This window comes from Phalacrocorax carbo, chromosome 1 (genome assembly GCF_963921805.1).
Source record: "Phalacrocorax carbo chromosome 1, bPhaCar2.1, whole genome shotgun sequence".
Lineage (NCBI taxonomy): Eukaryota > Metazoa > Chordata > Aves > Suliformes > Phalacrocoracidae > Phalacrocorax > Phalacrocorax carbo.
In genome coordinates, this window is record NC_087513.1 from 151,343,599 (window position 1) to 151,370,569 (window position 26,971).

Genomic DNA, 26,971 nt, shown 5'->3' on the forward strand with positions numbered 1-26,971 from the left:
TACCCTGGCTATTAGTGCTTGTGGATCATCTTCTCAGCTTCCTGGTGGTCAGCATGTCTTTTTAACCTCCTCCTCACTGCTTTAAAAACAACCTGGAGATTGTACTTCTGGTATAAAATAAAGAGTTGTAACTGCTTTCCAAAGTTAAGACATCTCACCTATTTGATCGTTTTTCCTTACCATTGACAGCTCTTGTTGCCCATACACTTTCTAGTTCTCCTACCCTTTGAAATTTGTTTTTGCAGAGGACAGGGGTGGACACGTTATTCATGATAAAGGCGTTCCATATGTTATTGTACAACTCATAGCACATTTTCTATTTTATTCCCTGTGCCTTTCCAAATCATTCTCAAAATTCAATTTGCTTGTTCCCCACCAAACACTGACACCACATTTTCATAATATAAACTAGAATGACTTCAAGATCTTTCTTGAGTGCTAATAACTCAGTTGGGGTCCCCACTGTATCTAGTTTGGTTTTCACCAATTATTAACCCATGGGAGTACTGCCCTGTTCTATAACACCTTAGTTTCTTTAACAGGCTGATTAAGGGCCTTGATAATCAAGGGGTTTTTGGTTTTATTTTTAAGAAATCCAAGGACATCGCACTGATTAGATAACCTTATCCACATGGTTGTTGACTCTTTCAAAGCATGACTTTGAAAAGACGTAACTTCATAACTGCCCTTTCCCCCTCCCTCTAGTAAGCCCCGTTAACACCTGCCCATTATCACATTTATCCACATGTCTACTACCTCTCTGTTAGGCGTTCAACTGATTTGCCTAACAGAAATCTAACTTACTCATCTGCAGTTATCTGAGCCCTTCAAAAAATGGTGCAGGATATGTCGTTTTCTATCCTTCTGGTACTATATGAATTATACTAAGTTAGCAGACAGAAGTACCATCCCTAGGTCCTTTAAGAATTCACAGGCAAATATTCTCTGACCATTGCGATTTCTAACCATTCACGGTACCAATTTTTTCCTAAGACAACAAAATCTAGCAATACTTCAGTAGGACAACTTCACAAAGAACAGTACTGCCATAAGACTCTCTCTAATCATCTTGATCAATCATCTATTAATTCTTTGGATGCACTCAAGAGACTTCATTCTTCTGGTACGTTTAAAAATAAAGTAATTTTTATGCTATTTTGTTGTTTCTTAAAACTTTTATTCAGTCAACAAAGACAAATGCAAAGGTGTTGCACCTGTGACAGTGCAACTCCACGCAACAGCAGAGGTCAGGGTCAAGTGGTTAGGAAGCAGATGTGTAGAAAAGGACCTGGAGATCCGGGTGAAAAAGCAGCTGAACATGACTCATAAGTAAACCCCTACGCTAACAAAGACTTAACTGCATCTTGGGCTGCATTTGGAAGAGTACGGAAATAAATACAAGAGAAATGATTGTTCCCTTTACTCCAGCACTCTTTAAGCTGCATTATTCTCTTCAGTTTTGGGGCCCACAGTGCAAGAGAGGCATTAACAAACACGAGAGCCCAGCAGAAAGACATTAATGGCTAGGGTACTGGAGCATATGATGTACAAGGAGAAGCTGAGGGAGCTTGGCACGTCCAGCACGTGGGAGAGAAGATTAAGGTGGGACAAGGGGTATATTTGCGGAAATCTAATCACTTCCTTCAATTATCAAATGGAGAGTTACAGAGATGACAACAGAGATGACAGAGGATACAACAAAAGGAAGACAGGCCACAGTCACAAGTTGCTGCACAGCAGATTTCAACCAGATATGAGGAAAAAAATTCACGAGAAAGGTAAAGCACAGCAACAGGTTGCCTAGGAGGTTCCCTGGAGATATACAGAAAAATTCAACTACTGAAGGCTCTCTGCTTTGAGGCTGGCCCTGGTTTCATTGCAAGGTTAGATTAGATGGCCTCCAGCATCCTTATATTATTAATTTCATTTTATGAATACAAATAGCTATCTTGCAACTAAAACATCTGCACAAAGGGAAGACTATGCACTATGCTTCTTTAAAGTTTAACTGCATTAACATCTCCTGTGGTGCTGTGCCAGACTTAAGTCATGCAACTGAACCAACCTGGCCCTGTACAGAAACTGCAAGGTATGTCTGCCTATACGGCACCAACTCATTGGCAAGGAAATGCAAATGTAACTGGAAGAACAGTACTACACACTTCAGTTTGAAACAAAGTCAAAGTCAACCCATAAAAAGTATCACACTAAATAGGAAAGAGCATAAATGTTTAACTGGGGGCAGAGAGGGGAAGAAGCAGGGAAGCTTTGGGTTTGTTTTTTTTTTAAGGGTATTTTCCATTTGCCTCTGCCCACGTACATCCTACTATTTTTTCATTTACTTGATGTGCAAACATTTTTCTCACATCCATGTACATTTTCATTGAATGCTCATAATGTTCTGGTTTCACAGTGGTTTTGTCTGTGTGGCTTGTTCTCTAAGTACACAAGCAGAAATAAATTTATTAACTTAGCTTTGCAAGTGGCTGACAGCTCTGTTTCTCACAGGAATTTTACTAATAATTTTTTAATTAGTGTTACTCTTACAGCAATCACTGCAATCCAAACAATCCTGTACTTTGTGGCCAACATACCGTGTGCATAACAGCATGTAAAAATTAAACCGCAAGTTTGCAAACAGCTTCCCTGGCACCAACTTCTCCTCCTTTTCAAAACAAACACATATTAATACTGCAAGTTCCTGACACTTTTCCCCCCTTTCTAAAGACTTCAAAACACATGGAAAAGGCAAGATAAAGAGCACACACACAAAATTATACTGAAGGACATAACTGCTATTAAAATTCTCAGTCTCCCAAATATCGCCAGTTTGGAAGACTACTCTTGGTAACTTATAAGCAATCATTAAACCTAAATGAAAATAGAACTTCATCAATACAAAGTTCCAGAATGCCTCAAAACCAAATATAACGATACTGATGGGATCAAGCAGTAATGTCATAAAACTTGCACACCAAAAGCAGCAGCACCCTTTAACAAAATCTATTATTTATCTGTCTACAAACTGTTCCAAGTAAGTGCTTTCTTCATACAGACTATGCACTAGATAGCTTTCTTTGGTTACTGACTGCATTTATAGAAGAACTCTTGAACTGGACCTTTGCTTGCAAAGGAAAGTAAACCCAAAATTTTACCAAAAAGAAAGAATCCCTTGCAGACTTTTAGCAGTAAAACAGACTAGTGGTACTGTCAATTATGAACATTTTAAGTAACCTGACATGCCACAGAAAGACACAGTACATCTAAAATTAGAGAAGGGAGTGCCCTCTGCAGACAAAGCAGTACATCTGTCTAAAAGCTGACTGGTCCAGTTCATGTAACAGTAGTGCCTTTGATTTTGGTGTTTCAGACTGAAGAGGTTGGGCTGAGGTATTCCTTGCCTGAGGAGCCGAAATCCCATTTGTTTTAGGTGCCATACCATTTTCTGATGTAACCTTTATGTTTATGTCTTTATGTTTTCTTTACTAATGAAAGACAAAGCAATCAGAGTGATGCAACAACAGAAAAATAGAAAATAGAAAATAGAATAGAATAGAATAGAAATAGAATAGAAAAACAACTGTTTCCCAATAATGCAGTCTCTAACAAACTCAAGTCTTGTCAGTTTGTCTTCTAGTATAGAAGCAATACTGTATATGGCAGACTGCTGATGTATTTAAAGGAGCCCTTCTTGTTATCTTTGACATGCTTTGCCAGATTTAATTCCAAGTGGGCCTTGGCCTTCTTCGTCACATCTCTGCATACCCTGACAACATTCCTATATTCCTCCCAAGTGGCCAGTCCCTTCTTCCACATACTGTGAACCTCCCTCTTCCATTTCAGTTTCTCTAGAAGCTCTTTGCTCACCCATGCAGGTCTCCTGGCTCCTCTGCCTGACTTCTTCCTCCTGGGGAGGCACCAAGCTTGAGCTCAGAGGACAAAGTCCTTGAATACTGTCCAGCTCCCTTGGATGCCCCTGCCTTCCAGAGCCCTAGCCCACGGGATTCCTTCTAGCTGGTCTTTGAAGAGGCCAAAGTTGGCCCTCTTGAAGTCCAAGGTTGTAACCCAACTCATAGCCCTCCTTCTACCTCGCAGTATCCTAAACTCAACAATCTCATGGTCACTGCAGCCAAGGCTATCCCCAAATCTCACACCCTCAATCAGCCCTTCCTTGTTTGTTAGGTTAAGGTTGAGCAGCACATCTCGCCTCGTTGGCTCCTCCACCACCTGCATCAAAAAGTTGTCCTTGATGCTTTGCAGGAACCTTCTGGATCGTGCATGGCTTGCCGTGTTGCTTTTCCAGCAAATATCAGGGTGGCTGAAGTCCCCCATGAGGACCAGGGCCTGCGATTGCAAGGCTTCATCAACTGCCTCTTCTTGATCAGGTGGCCTGTAGCAAACACCCACAACACTGTCACCCACATTTGGCTGTCCCTTAATTTTTACCCAAAAGCTCTCAACTTGTTTTCCCTCCACTCCAAGGCAGAACTCAATGCATTCCAGTCGCTCCCTCACATAAAGAGCAACTCCCCCACCTCGCCTTGCTGGTCTGTCTTTCCTGAAAAGCCTGGAGCCATCCATGACCACATTCCAGTCATGCGAGTTATCCCACCATGTCTCTGTGACTGCAACGAGATCATGGCCCTGCGACCGCACACAGACCTCTAGTTCCTCCTGTTTATTCCCCACGCTGCGTGCATTGGTGTACAGGCATTTCGGAAAGATACCTGAGCATACGCATTTCCCTGGAGGGGTGTATGAGGACCCACTACAGCCATGTAAACCCTTGAGGTGGTTGGTCTCCTGGCTGCCATTGCATGAGGCCACTACGTCACCTTTATCACTGCTCAGGTTGTCCTGTGTTATTCCCCCATTGTGTGTGATGGCATTAGCATTGCCAGTTTGTCCCCCTCCCCCTGAGTTCCTCAGTTTAAAGCCCTCCTCACCAAGTTTGCCAGCCTGCCCCTTCCAGACAGGTGGAGTCCATCCCCCCACCCAGCAGCCTATGGCTGTTGAAGAACGTCCCATTGTCATAAAAGCCAAAACCCTCACATTGACACCAGCCATGTAGCCAGGAGTTGATTTGTATTATTTGCCTGTTTCTAGTTGCCCATTTTTCTCCGACAGGTAGTATGGAGGAAAAGGTAACTTGGGCACCAATATTTTGCACTTGCTGTCCCAGAGCTTTACAGGTTTGCTAAGTTCTGCCCAGACTCTGGCTTGCAGCATCATTTGTGCCCACGTGGAAGAGTAGCAGAGGATAGTAATCAGTGCTTTTGAAATGTTGTGGCACCCTCTCAGTGATGTCTCGGATCTTAGCTCCCAGAATACAGCAAACCTCTCATGACTCCGTCAGGTCGGCAGATGGGTGCCTCAGTGCCTTTTAACAGAGTCACCCACTACGAGCACTTGTCTCTTTGCGGTATCCACTTTGTGCTGCTGGTACAGTTGCACCTTGTGGACCATGCTTGTGGGTGTCAGCAGTAGGTAAAGCTACAAATCTGTTGCTGGTGGTGATACTGGGACGTGGGGGCTGAGGCAGAGCCCTGCTTTTGCGGGTCACCAGGGTCCAGGGTGCCTCCTCCTTCTCACTGTTGCCTGCTACAGGAGCGTGGTTCTGGGGCCGCCTATCTATTCCATTGCAAACATCAATTCTGAGAAGGCAAAGTGCCATCTGGAGCACTACATTCCTTATTTCAGGAATTTTTAAAAAGTCAATAGAAATAGAAATTATATAAAGCCAGGTTACCTGTACTGCTTAAGATGCAAATTATTGATTTAAGTGTATATGAAAACCATGAGAATTATCTGAAAAATGTTGTCGATTCAGTTTTGGCAGTCTTCCGTATGTGGATGTTGTTGTTCTTTTTGGTAACAAAAGAGATAAGAGGAGAGGAAATGGAATTCAACATCAACATCACTAACAAAACTCCATACTGTAACCATTCTGTAAAGCAAATACAAAGCTAATTTCAGCTCCAAACGTGTATATCAAACCAACTGCTTAGAAAAAACAAAAACCTAAATAACAAAAAGCAAACTAGCCTTAAGTGTACAATCTGCCCCTCTCCTTCCAGTGTGTCACCCCCCAACCCAAAGCAGTCTCTGTAGAAAATTGACTGAATAATTACCAAGCAGGGTCTCTTACAGTGATGTAAAGTAGCCTAAGCCACCTAGTTTTTTGCAAAGGTTCTTTTTTCAATTCAAAAGCTCTGTGTTATCAGATTACAGATTTCTCTCAGGGTCTCTGCAAGTCGTGGGCCTTATCACAGACTCTGCTAGTGTTTCTAGACGACCTTATGTTAGACTCATTGATCTTTAGTCATGGCCACTACGTCTCTTCATACCATCTTCAGATATTTCTTATTTGCCACTATCCTACTCAAGAAAGTTGCATTTGGCTAGTTCAGCCATGTACTTGACAGCTCAGTATGCTTTTAGTAGTACCCTCCTCCCTAGTAAAGTGACAGCAAAGCATCTGCATCTCCTGCAAACAGAAAGGAAAACCACAGTTTGAAATCATTCCGAACTGCAGATTTACAGAAGCTTTCTAATTTGTTCTTGAGATTCTGTTCAAGGCAATGCATTTATTTCCAACCTGAAAAAAACACCCTAATATGCAAGAATTACAAAAAGATGAGCTACCTCTAAAACATCTTTCATTAACCAGAAGTACCGTTCTATCCAGTTGTTTGGGCTGCTGTCAATAAAACCGACAGCAATATGCCTTAGAGTAATTTATCCCATGCACCTGAAAGTCTCAGTTGCTCACTTTTACTTGGCTTCTCTGATAGCACTGAAACTTCCACAGCTAACTCCAGCTCCAGGGCTTCAACAAAAATTGCCCAGTGACCAGGCTACAGGTTCTCTTCCTCAAGGCATTACCCAAGCAGTAGAAATCTAACAAAAACCCAAGTTTGTTTTGTGTGTGTTTGTTTTTATTTGGGTGTTTTGTTTTGTTTTTATTAAAGGCATGGGAGACCTCATGGAAGCTCATCATGGAGACTGAAAGATAAGGAATGCAGATCTTAGGAAAAACTTACGTTCATTACTCAACATCACAGTCTAGTACACAGAAATAATAGTAAAGATGTGCCTTTGAAGACTCCAAACAATGAAATCCAAAAAGCTCGGTAGAGAGTGGAAGAATCTCTAGAAGGCTCCAAATCTTCATGCTGTTCAAACACAGGTGCACAATTTCTGAAGTGGACACAGAGATGAGGATGAACCTTGTTTTGGACAGCAGTGAAGCAGAGCTCAGAATCTCATCCATAGTCAAATGGGAAATAATGCACAGAAAGTGAGAATTTCAGAGCTACAGAAAGCTGGGAAGGCAGTCAGGACACAAGTAAGTTGAGGGAAGTCATCAACTGATCTACGCAACTATCGCTGCACAAGAGATTACAAAAGAAATGTCTAAAAGAAACATCCTGGAACAAGGTATCATATCAGCATCATAACAAGAAAAGCCTTTTGTATCACTTAATGCGGCAGACTTCCACCTCTTTCTCTACCTCAAAGCATCATGACAGCAGGAAACAGTGTCCTAAAGTCTCAAACCCTTTAACCTGTCTCAGTACAGTGACCAACGCAATGCTTGACAACAGCCTCATTCAACCCCAACAGTATACATAGGTGAAGTGGAGATCATATGCCAAGCAGTTCCCTCGAGGACTGTTAGTATTTTCTGTGCATTTTGCTTTACAAGATCTACCCTGAATCACTGCGCCTGAACCGTTGCTTTCTTCCAAGTGCAAGAGGAGTCTTGAAGACACAGCTAGGATAATAACATTAGTTTAAAGATGCCATTTAAAGTGCCTTTTATGCAGTCCACATCACCTTCAGAGATAATAATTCCTTACACCTAAAGCATCAATTTGACAAGTTTCAGATTATTAGATTACATACGCATACAGAATACGTATAAAAGCTGTACTTAGAAGATGTGGCAAAGACGACAGAGGTGACAATTATATCCCAGGAGCAGATTCCTCAGATGTGAAGTTGCAGTTTTTAACACCTCCCTCACAAACACCATAGATATTTTATGATTAGTCAGTTACATGCCCATTTTCAGAAAACACTGAACTCTTTTTGAGGGTATCAACCTACTATAAACTTTTGCAACACGCAGATGATTGCCCTTAGCTGTGTGCCAAGTCAAGTAAAAATACCTCTGCTTATTGAACGAGTCACACCATCCTGTGAAGACAAAAAACCATGCTTATACAGCAATTCTGAGCACTTTCACAAAGACATTGATATTCCCCAGTGTGTAGTACTACTAAGTGCTTAATTGATTTCTTATATCAGCTCAGACTTTTAGGTAATTCTCATCATCCGTAGGTATAACTAGCAATGATCTGGATGAGAGGATTGAGTGCATCCTCAGTAAATTTGCAGATGACACCAAGCTGGGTGGAAGTGTCGATCTGCTCGAAGATAGGAAGGCTCTGCAGAGGGATCTGGACCGGCTGGATCGATGGGCTGAGGCCAACGGTATGAGATTCAATATGGCCAAGTGCTGGGTCCTGCACTTGGGTCACAACAACCCCATGCAACACTACAGGCTTGGGGAGGAGTGGCTGGAGAGCTGCCTGGCAGAAAAGGACCTGGTGGTGTTGGTTGACAGCCGGCTGAACATGAGCCGGCAGTGCGCCCAGGTGGCCATGGCGGCCAATAGCATCATGGCTTGTATCAGGAACAGTGTGGCCAGCAGGAGCAGGGCGGTGATTGTGCCCCTGTACTGGGCACTGGTGAGGCCGCACCTCGAGTGCTGTGTTCAGTTTTGGGCCCCTCACTACAGGAAAGACATTGAGGTGCTGGAGCGTGTCCAGAGAAGGGCAACAAAGCTGCTGAAGGGTCTAGAGAACAAGGCTTATGAGGAGCGGCTGAGGCCACTGGGGATGTTTAGTCTGGAGAAGAGGAGGCTGAGGAGAGACCTGATTGCTCTCTGCAACTACCTGAAAGGAGGTTGTAGTAAGGTGGGGGTCGGTCTCTTCTCCTTACTAAAAAGTGATAGGACAAGAGGAAATCGCCTCAAGTTGCATCAGGGGAAGTTCAGATTGGATATTAGGAAAACATTCTTCACCAAAAGGGTTGTCAAGCATTGGAACAGGCTGCCCAGGGAGGTGGTTGAGTCTCCATCCCTGGAGGTATTTAAAAGAAGAGTAGACGTGGTGCTTGAGGAGACTGTTTAGTGGTGGACTTGGCAGCGATATGTTAGTGGTTGGACTTGATGATCTTAAGGGTCTTTTCCAACCTTAATGATTCTATGATTCTAATACTTCAGCCATTACAAACAAGTCTTTCCAAGTCTGTGTTGAAATAAACTGTGGTCCACCTTCAGACTTTTCAACTTGCAAATAAAATGAACAATAACATTACATTGCAAAAGTTTCTTGTCATATAAATAGGCCGTTAGGCAGTGCTGAAATGTAAGACTCTAAATACACCTTAAAAGTCTACACATTTGACTTAAATTTTTTTCAACTACTAAATCTGAAATTAAATCAAAACTGAAGTTCTTTATGCCTATAAAATGTGAAACCTTATTTTAAAGTGTAAGAGCTGAAAGGAGCTAAAGACAACTTTTACAAGTATTTTCTGGTTCCATACCAATAATGCCACCTACTGGCATGACAGAAGATTCAAATTTTCTTTCCGAGTAATTTAAAAAATGTAAGAGGTTTTATTTCAATACATTAAATACCACTGATTATCTTTTCCCTTGCACTCATCTGAAGCAGATAATTTCTTTCACCCAGATTTCTTCACAGGCAAGGGGCAAGATTAAAATTGAACAGTTCCATTTAATACTTACATATCAACACTAATCTGGATACAGCAAGGACCAGAATGTAGCACTTTTCTTCAAAATGCAACCTCCTGGAACAGCAAAATTTTTAAGTCTCTAAAAGTAATTGCCAAATAACTTTTAGAAGACACAAACTTGTGAGAAAGTTTTACTGTTTCAGCACCTGTTAAAAATTCTTTCCATCCTTCCAACCCATATGTATTTTCTAACCCTCAAGATGAATTCTGATATTGTAATTACCACTCAAAGTCCATGTACAGGGTCAATTTTAGCAATTTTGTGTTTAAGCAATTAGCCAGGTGGATATCCAAAACAAAGCCAGGAATTAACAAAAAAAAAAGTTTTTAATCCCAGAACACACACAAACTAAAACAATAATTAAAATATCTAATGAGATTATCCTTGCCTTGTAACTCAGGCATGCAAGAAGCAAACAATTACATCAAATCACTTTGGAATTTTACTCCACAATTAAACCACTCTCTTATTCTGTCTTGGATGAAGTGATATAGAATTAAAATAGAATTAGAACAGAATATTTTCAGTCGGAAGGGACCTACAACGACCATCAAGACCAACTGCCTGACCGCTTCAGGGCTGACCGAAAGTTAAAGCATGTTGCTAAGGGCATTGTCCAAGTGCCTCTTAAGCACTGACAGGCTTGGGGCACCCACCGCCTCTCTAGGAAGTCTGTCCGGTGTTTAACCACCCTCTTGGTAAAGAAATACTTCCCGATGCCCAGTCTGAACCTCCCCTGGTGCACCTTTGAACCATTCCCACACGTCCTGGCACTGGATACCAGGGAGAAGAGCTCAGCACCTCCCTCTCCACTTCCCCTCCTCAGGAAGCTGTAGTAGAGGCATGAGGTCGCGCCTCAGCCTCCTTCTCTCCAAACTAGACACGCCCAAAGTCCTGAGCCGCTCCTCACAGGACATGCCCTCCCACCCTATCACCAGCCTTGCTGCCCTCCTCTGGACACATTCAAGGACCTTAACTTCCTTCTTAAATTGCGGGGCCAAGAACTGCAGAAAGTACTCCAGGTGAGGCTGCACCTACACTGAATACAGCAGGAGAATCACCTCTTTTGACCAGCTGGCTATGCTGGATGCAGTTTGCCATCTGGGCTGCCAAGGCACACTGCTGGCTCATACTAAGCCTGCTGCTGACCAGCACTCCCAGAATCCTTTTCATTACTGCCAGAAAAGGGATAGAACTATAAATCATACTTTGGGTGCCCTTACAGCTTTTCTTCACTTGACCTTTGAAATTTTTATAAACATTGCTTCTGATTATAATTTGAGGGTTTAGTGGGATTAATTTAGGCACATTTTCTATAAAACTCATTCCTGAATATAGGGTAACAAGCAAAGGAGAGGACCCTGTGTAATGACGTTCTCAGCAATTGAGGCTTTAGGGGAAAAAATGCAATCGGATGTTTTGGAATGAGCCAAGGAAACTTACATCTGCTTCCAATGGGATCTAGCATTCCTCCACAATGTCACAGCTGAAGTTGACAGTAAATAAACAGCACAGGACAAGCAGCAGCTATAAACCCAAGTGGCTTTATCAGAGTTCATCAGCAAGAGGACATCTGGATATACAGCTACCTTTTGCTGCACTTGTTAACTCACTGGCAGTAAAGAGCAAAGCTACATTTTCAGAAGCACCTGGCACTGCTCAGGATTTCCTGAAACAAAGACCTCCCTCCTCAGACACTCTCTGTACATTACATTGCTGCTTCTCTCCTGAACAAGGTTATACCAGAAAACCGTATTCCTGGTTACCAAGTACACCAAAACTTTCAGAGTCATGCTTGTGCCAAACCAAACCACTCCAGACCAAATCTGGGGATTTGTGCCACTTAAGCCCTACCAGACTACAAACTCGGCAGACCTTGCACTTAACAGGAAAGCTGCACTAAATGTAAATGTCATACCTCATGTCCTTCCAGGAGAAGTTAGAGCTTCTCAACAGCACCACCCTGGGGCCAAACATACTGGAAACCTGCATTACCTAAATTTCCTCATCCAAGGACTGGCAAATACTCAAATAGTTTCAAATAGTAAACAAATTTATCCCTAACAGCTGTTTTTTCAGGGCTAAATGGGGAGCTACACTCTAGTAATGGAAATAACACTGCAGTATCAGAGAACACAGGTGAATTTACAGCCAACCTCTTCTGGAGGTTGCAGGAGCACTGGAGAAAGCAAAAGATTCCAGCTCATTTCTACCACATATAAAGATTGATAACTTCTTATTCCACACTAAAGATGTTTTTGAAGGAAGACTTTTTAACGGCATTTTCTAGAATGGTCTTTTATGTACGTCCATGACCAATTTACTCAGAATCACATGCATTATATACAAAACTTTTATTTTTATTTACTATTTTCTCTTCTTAAATAAATTCAGCTGCTGCTTTAAAAGCAAAAATCCTAATCTGGAGTTCATGCTTGAGACCAGTCTCTCCAAAATGAATTAGACTGAAGCATGTCCCCAACTGTTGAAGTAAAAAGTCTGTCTAGGTTGCTAACCTGTTTCTGACAGTGGATACTGGTGGATAATCAGGGAATGAGTGTAAGGACAAGACTTGCATACAGCAACAGTTCCCTAACATACCCTCTCTCTCCCAGATTCTATGGTGTTAGGCCTTTTTGAGCAAGAGGTTGTAGAGCGTAACTGTTCAGCATAGCAAGATGAATGATATACCCCTTTCATTGTTCATCTAAGAAACAACAGCTATGTACCCTGAACAAAACTCAAATCTAAAAATAACCTATTCACAGTTCCCAGATTTATGCCAGTACAGATTAAAAATTTACAGAAGTCCTTTCACAGGCCATTCTGTGCAGCAGAAGCTGTTCAGGCTGTAAGAACTGTTGCATAACAACCTGTTTTGGCCAGAAAAGGCAACCTTTGCTTATCTTTCATAGTTGATTCATATACCTACCACTAAGTCCTGTATTCACCTATAGACCTTTGATGAAGTGTTATAGAACCATTTCAAGAAAAATATTCTGCACTCTCTCTCTTCCAAACTATGCTTTTGCATGCATGCCCTCAAGATCCAGTGGACAAGTAATTTTTTATCCTCCACCACCCCCCTAAAATATTTATTTCGTTGACAGCTGAGCTCCTCCTCCTTTCAGATCTTGCTGGCAATATCTGGAAACTGAAGCAAGTCCTGAGTTTCTTGTTGAGTTTGCTTCTTAATTTGCTAAGTCTTTCAAAGTCAGACTTCTCTGAAAATATGCTGGAATGCACCCCCCCGATATTACTAATCCAATGACCTTGAGTGCTGTGCAAGCATAATGGGAATGAACTTCAAAAAGTAGCCAGGCTCTTCCCTTCTCCCCAAACAGCTTGCCCTACTACTGTTGTTGGGAGCAGCAGATTGGGCTAAGCAAACCACTCATCCGACACAGTAGGGAGATTAGATCCTGTATCATTAATGCAATTTATTCCCAGACTGTCCCTATGACCGACTTGCAATTTCCAGAAAGACTCCTTCAAGAAATTAAAATTGGGGGGGGGAGAACCACAACCCAATCAAAAAAACCCCCACCCACTTTTAATAATGACCACCAGTGAAGAATAGAAAGATTCTTTCCTTACCTCCTTCAAATTCATCCCAAGAAGTACACAAGATACACATCTGCTACCCTGTGGAAAGCTTACTCTGTGTTTTTATCTGTTGCTGTGGACTGAATCCTCTACACCATGAAATTAAGTGAAATTTTGCAAAAACTTAGCAAGATAGTGGAGGACTGGACTTTTTGATATAATGGCATGTAATGTTGACAGGTACTTTTGTGTATAGTGGTTACATATAAAATTCTGACATTTAAAGACAAAAAAATCTAAAAATTATTAAAAAGTGGCAACAGAAAATTAGTACTACTTTAGTGAATAAATGCTGATACATACTGAATACTTCAGTGGCAGAGTATTTGCTATTTTAAGCTCTGATTAAGACTACAGAGCCTGCACATAAAACACAGACAAGTTAGAGGCAAGAAACATAAAATGACTAAGCCAAGAGAAACAGTTGATTCTTCTCAATGTTAAGAATTAGTTGCTGTCCATTAACTTTACAAAACTCCCCTAAAAGCAATGGGGTGCAGAAATTAACTGAGAATAGCTTAGTTTGCTTCTATTATTCATGGTGGTATACATGGAGAATAGAGTTCAACTCTCAAACCGGAGGAGCTGCAAGCCTATAATAAACTGTTTAATCACCTGAATTTATGTTAGAAATTCTACAAGCAATGAAATGGCCTTAGTTTTGCCCATTTCTACTGTAAGAGCTAAGTAATAATGGAAGATTCACATTTCCAATTTTTGCTGTCTAGACTGCACTGTCTGTTTTGACTAGCTCTCTACTGACTGTAACAGGGTCTAGACACAGATGCCTACATGAGTGTAACATGTCCCTGTATGTATCTGCCCTGACAAAAACATCAGTTTTACTGCCCGTAGGGGGTAAGGAAATGGTACCACGGTTAAGGATCAGGTAATCTACCTGCATGCTTTTTTTGTTCAGGGGTATGTGAACGTGTGTACACATATACACGTGGACTAGTTAATAAGTGTCAGTTAATGCCTTCTCCATCAAAAGCAGATCATGGCAGATGAGTCAGACTGCCCCCTTTTGTAAAGCAACATACATTTTAGACAAGGGAATATCAAAGACAGAGCCTATTGACAATCCAATAAAATTACTGATGTACCTAGAAAAAATGCTAGTTAAATTGGTGGTGACAGAAAGCAGAAGTTCTGCAAGTTATGAAAATAAATGCTTAAAGGGGTTTCCTGAAATGGTATATAAAAGACTGGAGCAATACTACTAATAGAATTCACCTGAACTGGACTACAGCTTAATCTCAGAGTACTAGTGTAATCCAACAATGCATAAAGTCAATAGATTTGTTAACAGTGAGGTTTATGAGAGCAGACAAGAACAAGTAGGTGACTCTGTCCTAATTCATTTCACCCTAATTAGTACAGCCTATCAAAGCACACATCTCACACAGAAATAAACCAGACTATCATCATTTGGAAGTAACAACAAAGGAAAACGGCCATTTCACCAAAATCTGTTGTGCAATGGCTGTGAACTAAACATGACGTTGCACAGAAAAATTACTGATAAGTCCAGGCAAATACGACCGAAACTTCACTTGGAGTCTTATATGCTATTTTGGTCACTTGCGTTCAAGAAAGTTGATGAAAGCAATCAAACAGGATCAAAGAATGACGATAAGGAAAATCCAGAGGACAAAGAGCTCATCTGATGAGGAATCTAGGGAAAAACAGCTAGATGGCCTGTCAGACTAAAGACTGTTAAGATATACAATTGTTATTTATAAAGGGTAAGTAAACACACTGGAGAAAACGATTAAGCTGAATAACACTGACACCAGCAAAATGTATAAACTGGCAAGAATATACTTATTGCAAGTCAGAGAATAGTTCTACAGTTTCGCTATGGAAACAGCCTTCCCCTAAGAATACAGGGGACAAAATTCTAATTTGCACTTATAGCATAATCCATTTACAGAAGAGATTGTACGATGTACCTGTCCAGAACTGCAGGTGACTGGAACTCATAGAATTATGGCATCAGAGATTGTTTTAGGTTGGAAAATACCTTTAAGATCATCAAGTCCAACTGTTAACCCAGCACTGCCAAGTCCAGCACTAAACCATGTCCCTAAGTACTACATCTACACGTCTTTAAATACCTCCAGTGATGGTGACTCAACCACTTCCATGGGCAGCCTAGTCCAATGCCTGACAACCCTCTTGGTGAAGAACGTTTTCCTAATATCCAATCTAAACCTCCCCTGAGGCAACTTGAGGCCATTTCCTCTTGCCCTATGGCTTGTTACTTCATGAAAGAGACCCACAACCACCTCGCTACAACCTTTCAGGTAGTGGTAGAAAATGATAGGGTCTCCTCTGAGCCTCCTCTTCTCCAGACTAAACATCCCCAGTTGCCTCAGCTGCTCGTCATAAGCCTTGTTCTCCAGACCCTTCAGCAGCTTTGTTGCCCTTCTCTGGACACGCTCCAGCACCTCAATGTCTTTCCTGTAGTGAGGGGCCCAAAACTGAACACAGCACTCGAGGTGCGGCCTCACCAGTGCCCAGTACAGGGGCACAATCACCGCCCTGCTCCTGCTGGCCACACTGTTCCTGATACAAGCCATGATGCTATTGGCCGCCATGGCCACCTGGGCGCACTGCCGGCTCATGTTCAGCCGGCTGTCAACCAACACCACCAGGTCCTTTTCTGCCAGGCAGCTCTCCAGCCACTCCTCCCCAAGCCTGTAGTGTTGCATGGGGTTGTTGTGACCCAAGTGCAGGACCCAGCACTTGGCCTTGTTGAATCTCATACCGTTGGCCTCAGCCCATCGATCCAGCCGGTCCAGATCCCTCTGCAGAGCCTTCCTATCTTCGAGCAGATCGACACTCCTACCCAACTTGGTGCTGCCTATAATCTGACAGAGGATGCACTCAACTCAATCCCCTCTTCCACATCATCGATAAAGATATTAAACAGAACTGGCCCCAACAGTGAGCCCTGGGGAACACCACTTATGACCAGCCGCCAACTGGATTTAACTCCATTCACTGCAATTCTTTGGCCCCAGCCATCCAGACAGCTTTTTACCAAGTAAAGAGTACACCTGTCCAAGCCACAAACAGCCAGTTTTTCCAGGAAAACACTGTGGAAACAGAGTCAAAGGCTTTACTAAAGTCCAGGTAGACAACATCCAGTGGATGAGGGAGAGGCTATGAACGGGTCATCTTGTCATACAAGATTAGGTTAGTCAAGCAGGACCTGCCTTTCATAAACCTATGCTGACTGGGCCTAATCACCTAGTTGTCCTGTACATGCCACATGATAGCACTCAAGACGATTTGCTCCACAACCTTCCCTGGTACCAAAGTCAGACTGACTGGCCTGTAGTTCCCTGGATCTCCCTCCTGGCCCTTGTAGATGGACTTTACATTTGCTAACCTCCACTCAGCTGGGACCTCCCTGGTTAGCCAGGACTGCTGATAAATGACTGAAAGTAGCCTGGCGAGCACTTCTGCCAGCTCCTTCAGTACCCTTGGGTGGATCTTGTATCTAGGTGGTGTAGCAGGTCGCTTACCGCTTACCACTTCCCCTTGTATTATGGGGCCTTCGTTCTGCTCCCTGCCTTCCAGCCCAGGGAGCTACGTACCTGAAGAATAACTGGTCTTATTATTAAAGACCGAGGCAAAGTAGGCATTAAGTACCTCAGCCTTCTCATCATCCTTTGTCACTATGTTTCCCCCTGCATCCAATAAAGGATGGAGATGATTCTTAGCCCTCCTTTTGTTGCTAATGTATTTATAGAAACATTTTTTACTGTCCTTTAAAGCAGTAGAGCCAGATTAAGGTCTAGTTGGGCTTTCGCCCTTCTGATTTCCTCCTTTCATAACCTCACAACATCCTTGTAGTCCACCTGAGCTGCCTGCCCCTTCTTCTAAAGGTCATAAACTCTCCGTTTTTCCCGAGTTCCAGCCAAAGCTCTCTGTTCAGCCAGGCCAGTCTTCCTCCCCACCAGCTTGTCTTTCCGCACATGGGGACGGCCTGCTCCTGTGCCTTTAAGACTTCCTCCTTGAAGAATGCCCAGCCTTCCCAGACCCCTCTGTCCTTCAGCACTGTCTCCCGAGAGACTTTGTCAACCAGGCTCCTAAATAGGCCAAAGCCTACCCTCCGGAAGTCCATGGTGGCAGCTCTGCTGACCTTCTCCTTATTTCTCTGAGAATCAAAACCTCTGTCATTTCATCATCTCTATGCCCAAGACAGCCTCCAACCATCACACTACCCACAAGTCCTTCTCTGTTTGTAAACAACAGGTCCAGTGGGGTGCCTTCCCTACTTGGCTCACTCACCAGCTGTGTGAGGAAGTTATCTTCCACACACTCCAGGAATCCCCAAGACTGTTTTCCCTCCACTGTACTGCATTCCCAGCAGACGTCTGGTAAGTTGAAGTGCCTCACGAGAATAAGGTCTATTGACTGTGAGATTTCTCTCAGCTGCTTATAGAAGATTTCATCTGCCTCTTCATCCTGGTTGGGTGGTCTATAACAGACTCCCACCATGATATCTGCCTTGTTGGCCTTTCCCCCAGTTCTTACCCATAAACACTCAATCCTATCGTCACCATCATTATGCTCTAGACAATCCAAACACTCCCTAACATACGGAGCTACCCTACCACCTCTCCTTCCTTGCCTATGCCTTCTGAAGAGTTTATACCCATCCATTGCAACACTCCAGTTGTGCGAGTCATCCCAGAATGTTTCACTGATGGCAACTGTAAGTTATGCTTCTGTTTTTTCCCCCAACTATGCTAATTGTAAAGTGCAGCACATAAATCCCCAAATGTTTAGATACTCTTAGTTTTCGAGCTTACATATCAAATTCAAGTTTACAGTCTGTGTTTTATTAAACTGCTTGGTTACATTACACCATCATATACGAACAGCCATTATCTGCAAGTCCAAAACAGTTCTGTTCAGATTTCAGATAGTGCATCCGCTCTTGTGCAAGCCTATCATAAAAACTGTCATACCCCATGACACTACTCCTGCTACACTCCTGCATTTTTCCCATTTGCTAAAACATAGGGCCCCAAAAGATGTTTTTAGACCATCCTGGCCTTTACAGTTAAACACAAGCTACACTAATGAGAAGATCACATATGGGATGACAAACCACTACTGAACTTCACATGCAATTTAGAGACAATTATAAACCACAGAAAATCTACAGTTTGCCTTCTGATTATATAACTTACGAGAAGATTTACAAAAACTGTGCTAAGAAAGCAGTTTAAAGCCAGTAATAAGCATAACAACTGAAAATCAAGAAATGGAGAGTCTGACTAAAAATTATGTTCTTACCTTTTCCAGGACTTAGGTTTTGGTCTATAAACACCTTAAGCTCTCCATTGGCTTCAATTAGTCCAGCCTGTTAAAGAAAGTAACTTCTATTAAATTTACAAACACAGACAGCCTTTTATTGTTAAAGACGGAAGAAATCACACCACAAGTCTCTGCTGCTACCGCCCACAATTTGTCACAAATCTGCCACTATGTAATGGCACTGCTGTGGAACATTACTTGCCAAACTTTTAAAATCTTGACTTTATAAATAACATTCTTAAAACAAAAGCAGAAAATCAGTTTACACCTACCTTGTTATTTTGTGTCCTAAGCTCTTATAGTGTACATGCACTGTTTAACAAACAGCTGAACACCCTTCTAATTAGAACCACTGACACCTCTGACTACATCTTTCTCTATGTAGATGCTATTTACCCCCCACAGAAGTAAACAACATTACAGCAAAATGTTTTATCTACATCCCAGTAGAGATGGGAGAGAGCCTTAAGCCATTTTAAGAAGAAAAAAGGCATTAAGAAGAAACACCTTGAGCTTTTTCTTCCAGAGATCAGAATATAAAGCTTTTAAGTGAACAAGCTATTGGATTACATACAAGCTTTTAAAGTAATCACCATCCTTTGAGAAAGCTCACAGCAGAAGTTACTTTTAAAAACTAATAGTAGTTTTTGGATAGAAAACACTTGATGCAAAAAAAAAATAATGAATACACGGCACAAATTCTGTTTCCATTTAGAAAGAAAAGCAAGAAAGTCAACGCTTGCACTTAACCATAGTTTAGCATGTGGTGTTACAGAGGCTGAAAAGTCCCTAGCTGCATTTTGTGCGTAGCTGGTATTGGCAGGCTACTGCTGATCTTCAAGAGAGGCAATTAACTGGTTTGCTGTCAGTCAGCAGCAAAGCTTTTCCCTTAGAAGTCTACTTGAAAAGCCCCACTTACGATTTGCCAGAAGTTCAGCAAACCAAGTGAGCCACTAGAGGATGCTGTGGTGCTATTATTATCCAGGTGTACGCAGCAATGATTTCTTAAGACAAGGAACTTTACAAAACGGGAAACTTTCTCTCCTCAGTGAAGGGGGAGAGGGGAAAGAAGATGACTGGGCACTGAGGACAGGCTGAAAAGTGAGCAGAAGAGACATTTTTCTAAGGGAAGCATAAGGAGCAGTGGCCTGTAATGGCACGGCAGCAATGAGGACCTGGTGGCACAAAGAAAACCTAAGTGAGGAGACAGTGAACTGATGGGTAGAATGAAGAGCCTGTGGCAGTTGTTCTCCATTCTCCCAATTCCCACCACCCCAAAAGTAAGGAAATAGCATTGTTTTAAGGAGACTGCAACAATTTACCAGTACACAACCACTGCCTGTTCTCCATCTTGACCAAAGCAGGGATTCAAAGGTCCACTTGAACAAACGACAGTTCTCCTACCCTTTTCCCAGGCACCAGAACTTTTTATAAGCCTAACTCTTCATCATACTACATAATTCAGAAGTGCAACAGACTATACAGACACTTTCAAAGAAAGAATGTATACTCATCAACATGGAATCAGTATCACGTACAAAGACATTACTAGAGCTACACTCTATGGCAATATGACATTCCAAAACACTGGAATGCTATGTGGTGTAAGATGATGAATTTTTTGGGCAAGTGTTACATTATACACACATTCTACCTCAATTTCACAAGAGTGTTAGACCACACAGGAAGTGCAGTCGTGGTGTCATAATTTCTTTAAACGCAGTACTTCAGTTTCTATTCAATAGCAGAACAGGGAGGCTTGTACTCAAGGATTCCTGCAAATTCTCTTTTCTGTGAGAATCAAAAAGATATCAGTGAGACTGGAAAGACATTTAATATATTGAGGTTGTGATCAGTAGACCACCAAGAAAATGACTGTTTTAATCTGTAATGTCTTTCATTTTAGAAGCACATGAACTTAACAATTCTGAGTTATTAAATCCATTCATCATTTTAACATGCAAAAGCAACTTGCATCGAGTTCATGTCAGTTACAGTGATAATGTTTTAAGCTGCCATATTCAGCAAATTCAAGTATTAAATGGAAATCTTTATTTCAGTAAATAGAAAATTCAGCAATTCAGTAATCAATTACTTATTGGTCCCTTCCTATTTCTATTTTTTTAAAAACTAGAATGGTCTCCAATATAATAATCCCTATTAATTCATTTTAGCCTTAAGTATTCAACCAACTACCATATCGTAATATCAACTAATCTCATAAGCTTCAAGTTTTCTTCTACATAATTAGAACAAACAGTGAAAAATATCACCCAAAACAATACGCAGCCCGAAAACCCACAATCTAACCTAGCATCACAAAGGGTCAGGTTAGTGCTACATGCCCCGGGCTATGCTTTTGTGTGCCTGAAATTACGCAAGTCACTGACAAACTGAAGAACATTTGGGAAATACACTGCATTTAATCAATAAGAGATTACAAATTGGGAAAAATCAGAGAATAGCAATCACTGAACAACAAGAAGAATCCCCTCAGGAGCCATGACAGTGACAAAGAGTATAGCAGTTACAGTTCCATTGCCTTTCCACACCAGTGTCTTACTAAAGGTAAGACAGTTAAACCAGCAGTTAAAACAGCTGGTAAATATTCAACTCATTCATAAGAGTATGCCTACGAGAGACTCCAAGAAAACTATCTGGAAAGAGTACTACCAAATCCCACAGCAAACAGCAACCCCAGCTGCTATTATTCATAATGAAAACCGATCCCTAGTGAAAATCCCATTACTCCAGCCTTAGTATGCTCTTCACACTTCTGGATGCACTATTTAATTCCAAGGTTATAAAAATTTATCACTAGTTTTGAGCCTCCTCAGTCTCAGATACAAGCTTTTGGCGAGAGAAAATTGAACAGCAGAACTTTCATCCCATAGGAAATTCTGGTGCCTCTGTTCTAAAATGGAATTACTAGGCAAAAAAATCTCTTAGAAAATGTCAAAGAAATTCCCACTATTTTTCAAGCCAGGTTATATTTCACAAGAGTCCAGGATTACTCCTCCATAACCTATCTAGCATGGTGCAGTGCCCAAAAGAAAGAAAGAGAATACAGGAAAATAACTATAACTCCCATTAAGTATATCATAGTCACAGATTCACAAGGAACAAAACAAAACCAAAACAAACAAAAAACCACGCACACACACACACACAAACACAACCAACAAAAAACCACACCATGAAGACACATGTGATTTTCCCCAAGGGAAAAGTAGCCTTCTGCAAAGGAGGGTTTAGACATTAAGGAAATTCTATTTTCTGATGGGAAAATACACATAGTTTTCAGGCCTTATCAAGCTACTTGTCACAAGGTATTTTGATTTTTTTTTTTCCACCTGATAATGTCATTTTTTTATATTCCACATCTTATCATCTCATGATTCTCAATTTCAAGATGCATTATTTCATTTGATAATGCTTGAAATAGTATCATGCTCTTAATATTCAATCTGGAAGCTTATTAAGTGTGTGCAACTTCACAATTTAGCATTGCTTTCCTCTTCAAGAGACATGTTGGCTAAGTATACTTCTCTATGGCTATGTGAAGAAACTCCTAGTATCCCGAACAGGCAACAGATACAGATATGCCCTTTATCCTTTTCACATTACAAGAAAATCAACAATCATTTTTTAAAATAGCTTTTGACGCTCAACATAGCATCTAATCTGTAATAACTTAAGATCTCCTTTCCACAGATCAGAGGAAGAAGGAAAAGACCACTGGGTTAATTTGTAAATCTGGATTTTAACCATGAAAGCTATGCTGGAGTGGAGACCCCAACCATCACCTAGGCTTTGTCTCATCACATCATTCAGAACTCCTAAGGAAAAGAAATCAACTGATGGGCTAAACATACAAAAAATTCAGCTGAAGTTAGCTTTGGCCTGCTATGAGATCATCAACAGTCATCAAGACTGGGAAGTCTATTTTTGTTTTGTTTACAAGTAAAAGCTGAAAGAGATTACACGTGCCCTCAGCCTTAAAGTCAGTAAATTGGGAAACATCTTTTAGTTGGGACTAAAGTTAATCTGAAGCAAAATTTGCTAAAAATGCAGAGAATTTCACCTATTAAAAAAATCCCTTAGTGCAGACAATCATAGAATTGTCTGTACCTTACCAATAGTACCTTACCAACAAGCTAACATTTGTGGTCTCTGAAGTTATGCACTAGAAAATCAACACCCGTACAACAGAAGTATCATTTCTTCCACAGCTTTCCAGACTTTCAACTCTATTTCTTAATGAAAATTAGCATAAAATGATTCACTAAACAGAAAAGATTCAAGCTGAATTTGGACTGAAGGACAAGTAACCTAAAACAGCATGACCAAGATTTTTGACTAAAATAAGACTGAACAAGCATACGTGCTACAGAAATACCTCTTCTATCTTGCTTCTAGGTAATGAGCCCATTTTAAGTATACTCCCTGAAAAAGAGTTCAAAGAAGAGAAAAAGGGTAGACATAAATGGCAACAGAGGTATTTGACAAAAGGTATTTCTCAGAATAGAAATTTTCAGTTGCTAACAGCAGATTAAGCCCACTAGATTGAGGCACGGAATGAGGTTTGACAACAGAACATGGGATGTGGGTGCCAAATATAGAACAATGGTTAAAGAATGGGAGTCAGAATGGGACAGACAGAAAGCAAGACAATTTTGCGACTGGCTGGGAGAGAAACAAAGTGAGCTAGAAAATGAGATGGAAGACGGCAGGTAAGAGTTGAGGTAGAGAAACTGAGAGTCACTGAAAAAGCATAGGCAACAGAACTGCTGAGAATCCAGACGAGAGCTTTAATAGAACAAGGAGATCAGATCCTCTGAGAAGGGAGGAACATGGGAACTGGGAAGACAAATACAATCTATTCTAAACTATGATTGAAAGGGTAAATAAGCTGGGACTCAGACTGAGAACTTCAAAATAAATCAGGAAAGTGGCAGTAAAGACAGAGCCAGAAGAAGAAGAAATTGGGAAAGAAAATTATTCCTATTAGAGTACATTTCCTCCCAGAGCTTGTCAAAGGCATCAGGAGGATGCCTCTGCTGTCTACAGGCATTTGCAAAGCCTACTGGCAAACAACCACACATCTTGTGCAAACTGCACCTAACTTGATCCATACCAAATGACAATCCCTAATCATTTTACTGCTTAAGAGTAGACAATAAATGTAAAGGCCGTATGCCATACAATTTTACTATGTGCCACTTCACTGACAATGTAGGGCTTGTTTGGTTTGTCTTATTTTAATATCAGGAAGCAACAAACACACACAACGGAAAATTAGCACAGCTACCAAGTGGAGAAAAGCTTATAATCAGAAATAATGCTACTTAAACAACGTTAATTCTTCTTTCACCCCTAACTGTACACAAATGTAATTTGTAACAAGATGAAAATACACTATTTTTCCTATAATTTCTCATCTCATTCAGGGACCAGAGCAAACACGCCCTGGGAATGAATCATCATGTAACTGCAGGAGACTATTTTTACGGGACATCCAATTAATTTTTTTGCAAAAATTAGAAGGCAATTAAGATATGAAGTAGAGGATCGCAGGAAAGTTCTTAACTTTAAAACATTTGAATTTCATTTCACAAATTAAGTCAGTGAGAACAATTCCTTACTGTACAAGTAATCTAAAAGAACTTTTAAGTCAGGCTATAGGAGTCTGATCCTACAAAATTCTCATTTTATTTACTGTGTCTCAGTAGCTGCCTTCTGAAACAGAGATCACACCACATCCTCAGTTGATGGCAGCATCTTCAAGATTAATGTGTTCATCAACCACTCAGCAATGAGCTATACCACAGAAATGAGCTTTCCAAAAAGTAAACTGAATTACTAGCACGTTCACTAGCAGGGCATCGTCAAAGCACTAGATATTAAAGATCTGGATCATGCAGAATTGTGAAGATAAAGCTAAATACGGGTTTAGTAGCTCAGTTAAGTATTTTCAATCTTTGGTCTGCATAGAGGTTCCACTGATACTGCACATACATCAGACACTGAGTATATACAGAATGACACCTGAGGTCTCCTCATTGCTGAATATGCCAAGACCATTAGCTTTCTTGCCTGGTTTTTTTCTGAACAGAGCAACACACCTATAATTCAGCAAAAATTAAGTCTTAGAATCATAGACGAAGAATTTTGAAGGTGAGTCAAATAGCAGTCCAGTCTAAGCAGCCACACAGATCAAAAATACCACAAGAGTTAAAATAATTTTACTGGGTTGTTTCTTTTGATAATTCAATTGCCCAAATGACACAATCCTTGCAAAATTTAAAGCTGACACCCTCAAAACTAACTGTGAAGCTGTAAGAATGAAGGAAAATTGAATATGAGATTCCTAGGGTGAATAGAACCGAAGCACTGGTTTGCCACTTCTACTACACAAACTACTCAGAAAATAAAATCATCATTTGTGTCCCCCTGGACTAAATACAGTCCATATGCCCATACAGACATATGCAGACAGGTACCAGCAGCAGCCACTTCCACAACTAGATCCTGGTGCTGTTCTAGATTTGACCTAAATAGACCTGTGTTTTTTCCAGCCAAATCAAATCTTTAGAGCAGTTTGTCCAACTGTATCTGCACCACAGCAGAAATAAACAAGCAATGTTAAACAGGACTCATTCCAAAACCATCTGCCTCACCAACCTCCTTATCAGTCTACTGTAAGGCTCCAGCAGCCCACAGCATAATTTTCAAGCAAGTCTGTATAACCATCGATGCAATACTGGGACACTCAGCATAATGTAACACAACCCAAGACAAGTAGCTGGCAGTGTTTTTGGGGATATGGACCACTGTCAACCTTTAAAATCAAGTTGTCCGCTATCTGAGAACCACTTCAACACAGAGAATGTTTAGCAAACATTGGCCAATTTTTCCTCCCACTTCTAATTAGCCACAATAAATCTCCATTAAGTGATATCCAGGCAAGCAAATACAAACACTAAAATAAGTGATCCCTAGTGTAACTTTTAAAAGCTGCATTTTTGTTTAGCATGTTAAGTTGTCAGCACACTGTATTTACTCAGTAATACTACAAATATATATCTATATTAAGCCACTACCATTAACTGACACATACAATTAATAGAGAAGTTAAACACTTAAAGGCTACAGAAAAATGCTTTATTTAGACAAATAAATTGGCAACGTGACAGGCAACTTCTGAGTTCCTATTTTCTGCCTTATAAATATAAACCAACATGGGGGGGGAGGAAACTCTTATTGTGTATTTGCCATGTAAAAAGGAGGGCTTAAAGATCATTTTCCTTCTGCCCTCTTCTAAAAAGCATATTTTAAAAAATTCTAACAACACTTGAAATCCCAGAGTGAGATGCCTTTTTAGAAGACCTAATTTCATAGTAGTGTTTGATCTTCAGTTTGCAAACTTCTGAACACATTAGAACTCAGTAAAGGCAAATAGATACAGATCAAGTACCAAGAAGTCGCTGAACTAAAATTGTATCAAAAAAGGTGCATGAACCACTTGAGATCCACTGAAGACTTAACTTCTCTAGTCTGCCTCACTGAAATTCCCAGTACATAATCAAAAATAAACATAAAAGGAGAAACACATGCTGATATTAAAAAGTCTGAAAAATGTCTTGAAGACTTTTCAATACTTTCTCGACATTGAAAGTGCATCATGTAAAAAAGATCCAAAATATACCTTTTTCCTACTTCCATTAGGCTCTATTTTTAATCCATCCCAAATGAAACCTTTTCAGACCACAAAGACTTGGTCAACAATGATGTAGAAGCACCACGTGAAAGCTATTAACAGGTACAACTTTTGTGGCGTTCCAGCAAAATTGCCATACAGAAGCAGAGATGTACTTCTTTCCCCAAATCTAGCAGACCTATTGACCTATCCAGTAAAGTTGCTGTAAGATATTAGTTCCCTGTGGGATTTTTTTTCAAATATTCTTTGAGCAAAATATTTATTAAGTAATACTGTGGAATAAATTCATTGGTTTAAACTACATACCTGAAAGTATACTGAATACTCAATTAAAATAAAGAATTAACGTTAATCCCTAGATCTCTTGAACAGTAATGTCAGATCAGGTGTTGAACTTTGTGCACGCCAAACTTCTTACATGGTGTCCTCAGATTTACACATCAGTACAAGGCCTCCTTTACAAAGTTACA

At 40.9% G+C, this 26,971-nt stretch overlaps 1 protein-coding gene across 1 annotated transcript in view; it reads right to left on the reverse strand.

Moving 5' to 3' along the window:
- TFDP1 (transcription factor Dp-1) overlaps nucleotides 1-26,971 on the reverse strand; it is a 47,588-nt gene that overhangs the window by 20,605 nt on the left and 12 nt on the right. The window contains exon 2 of the mRNA XM_064446274.1: nucleotides 18,761-18,827. Coding sequence (XP_064302344.1) covers nucleotides 18,761-18,827 — 67 coding nt within the window. The remainder of the gene's footprint in view (nucleotides 1-18,760; nucleotides 18,828-26,971) is intronic.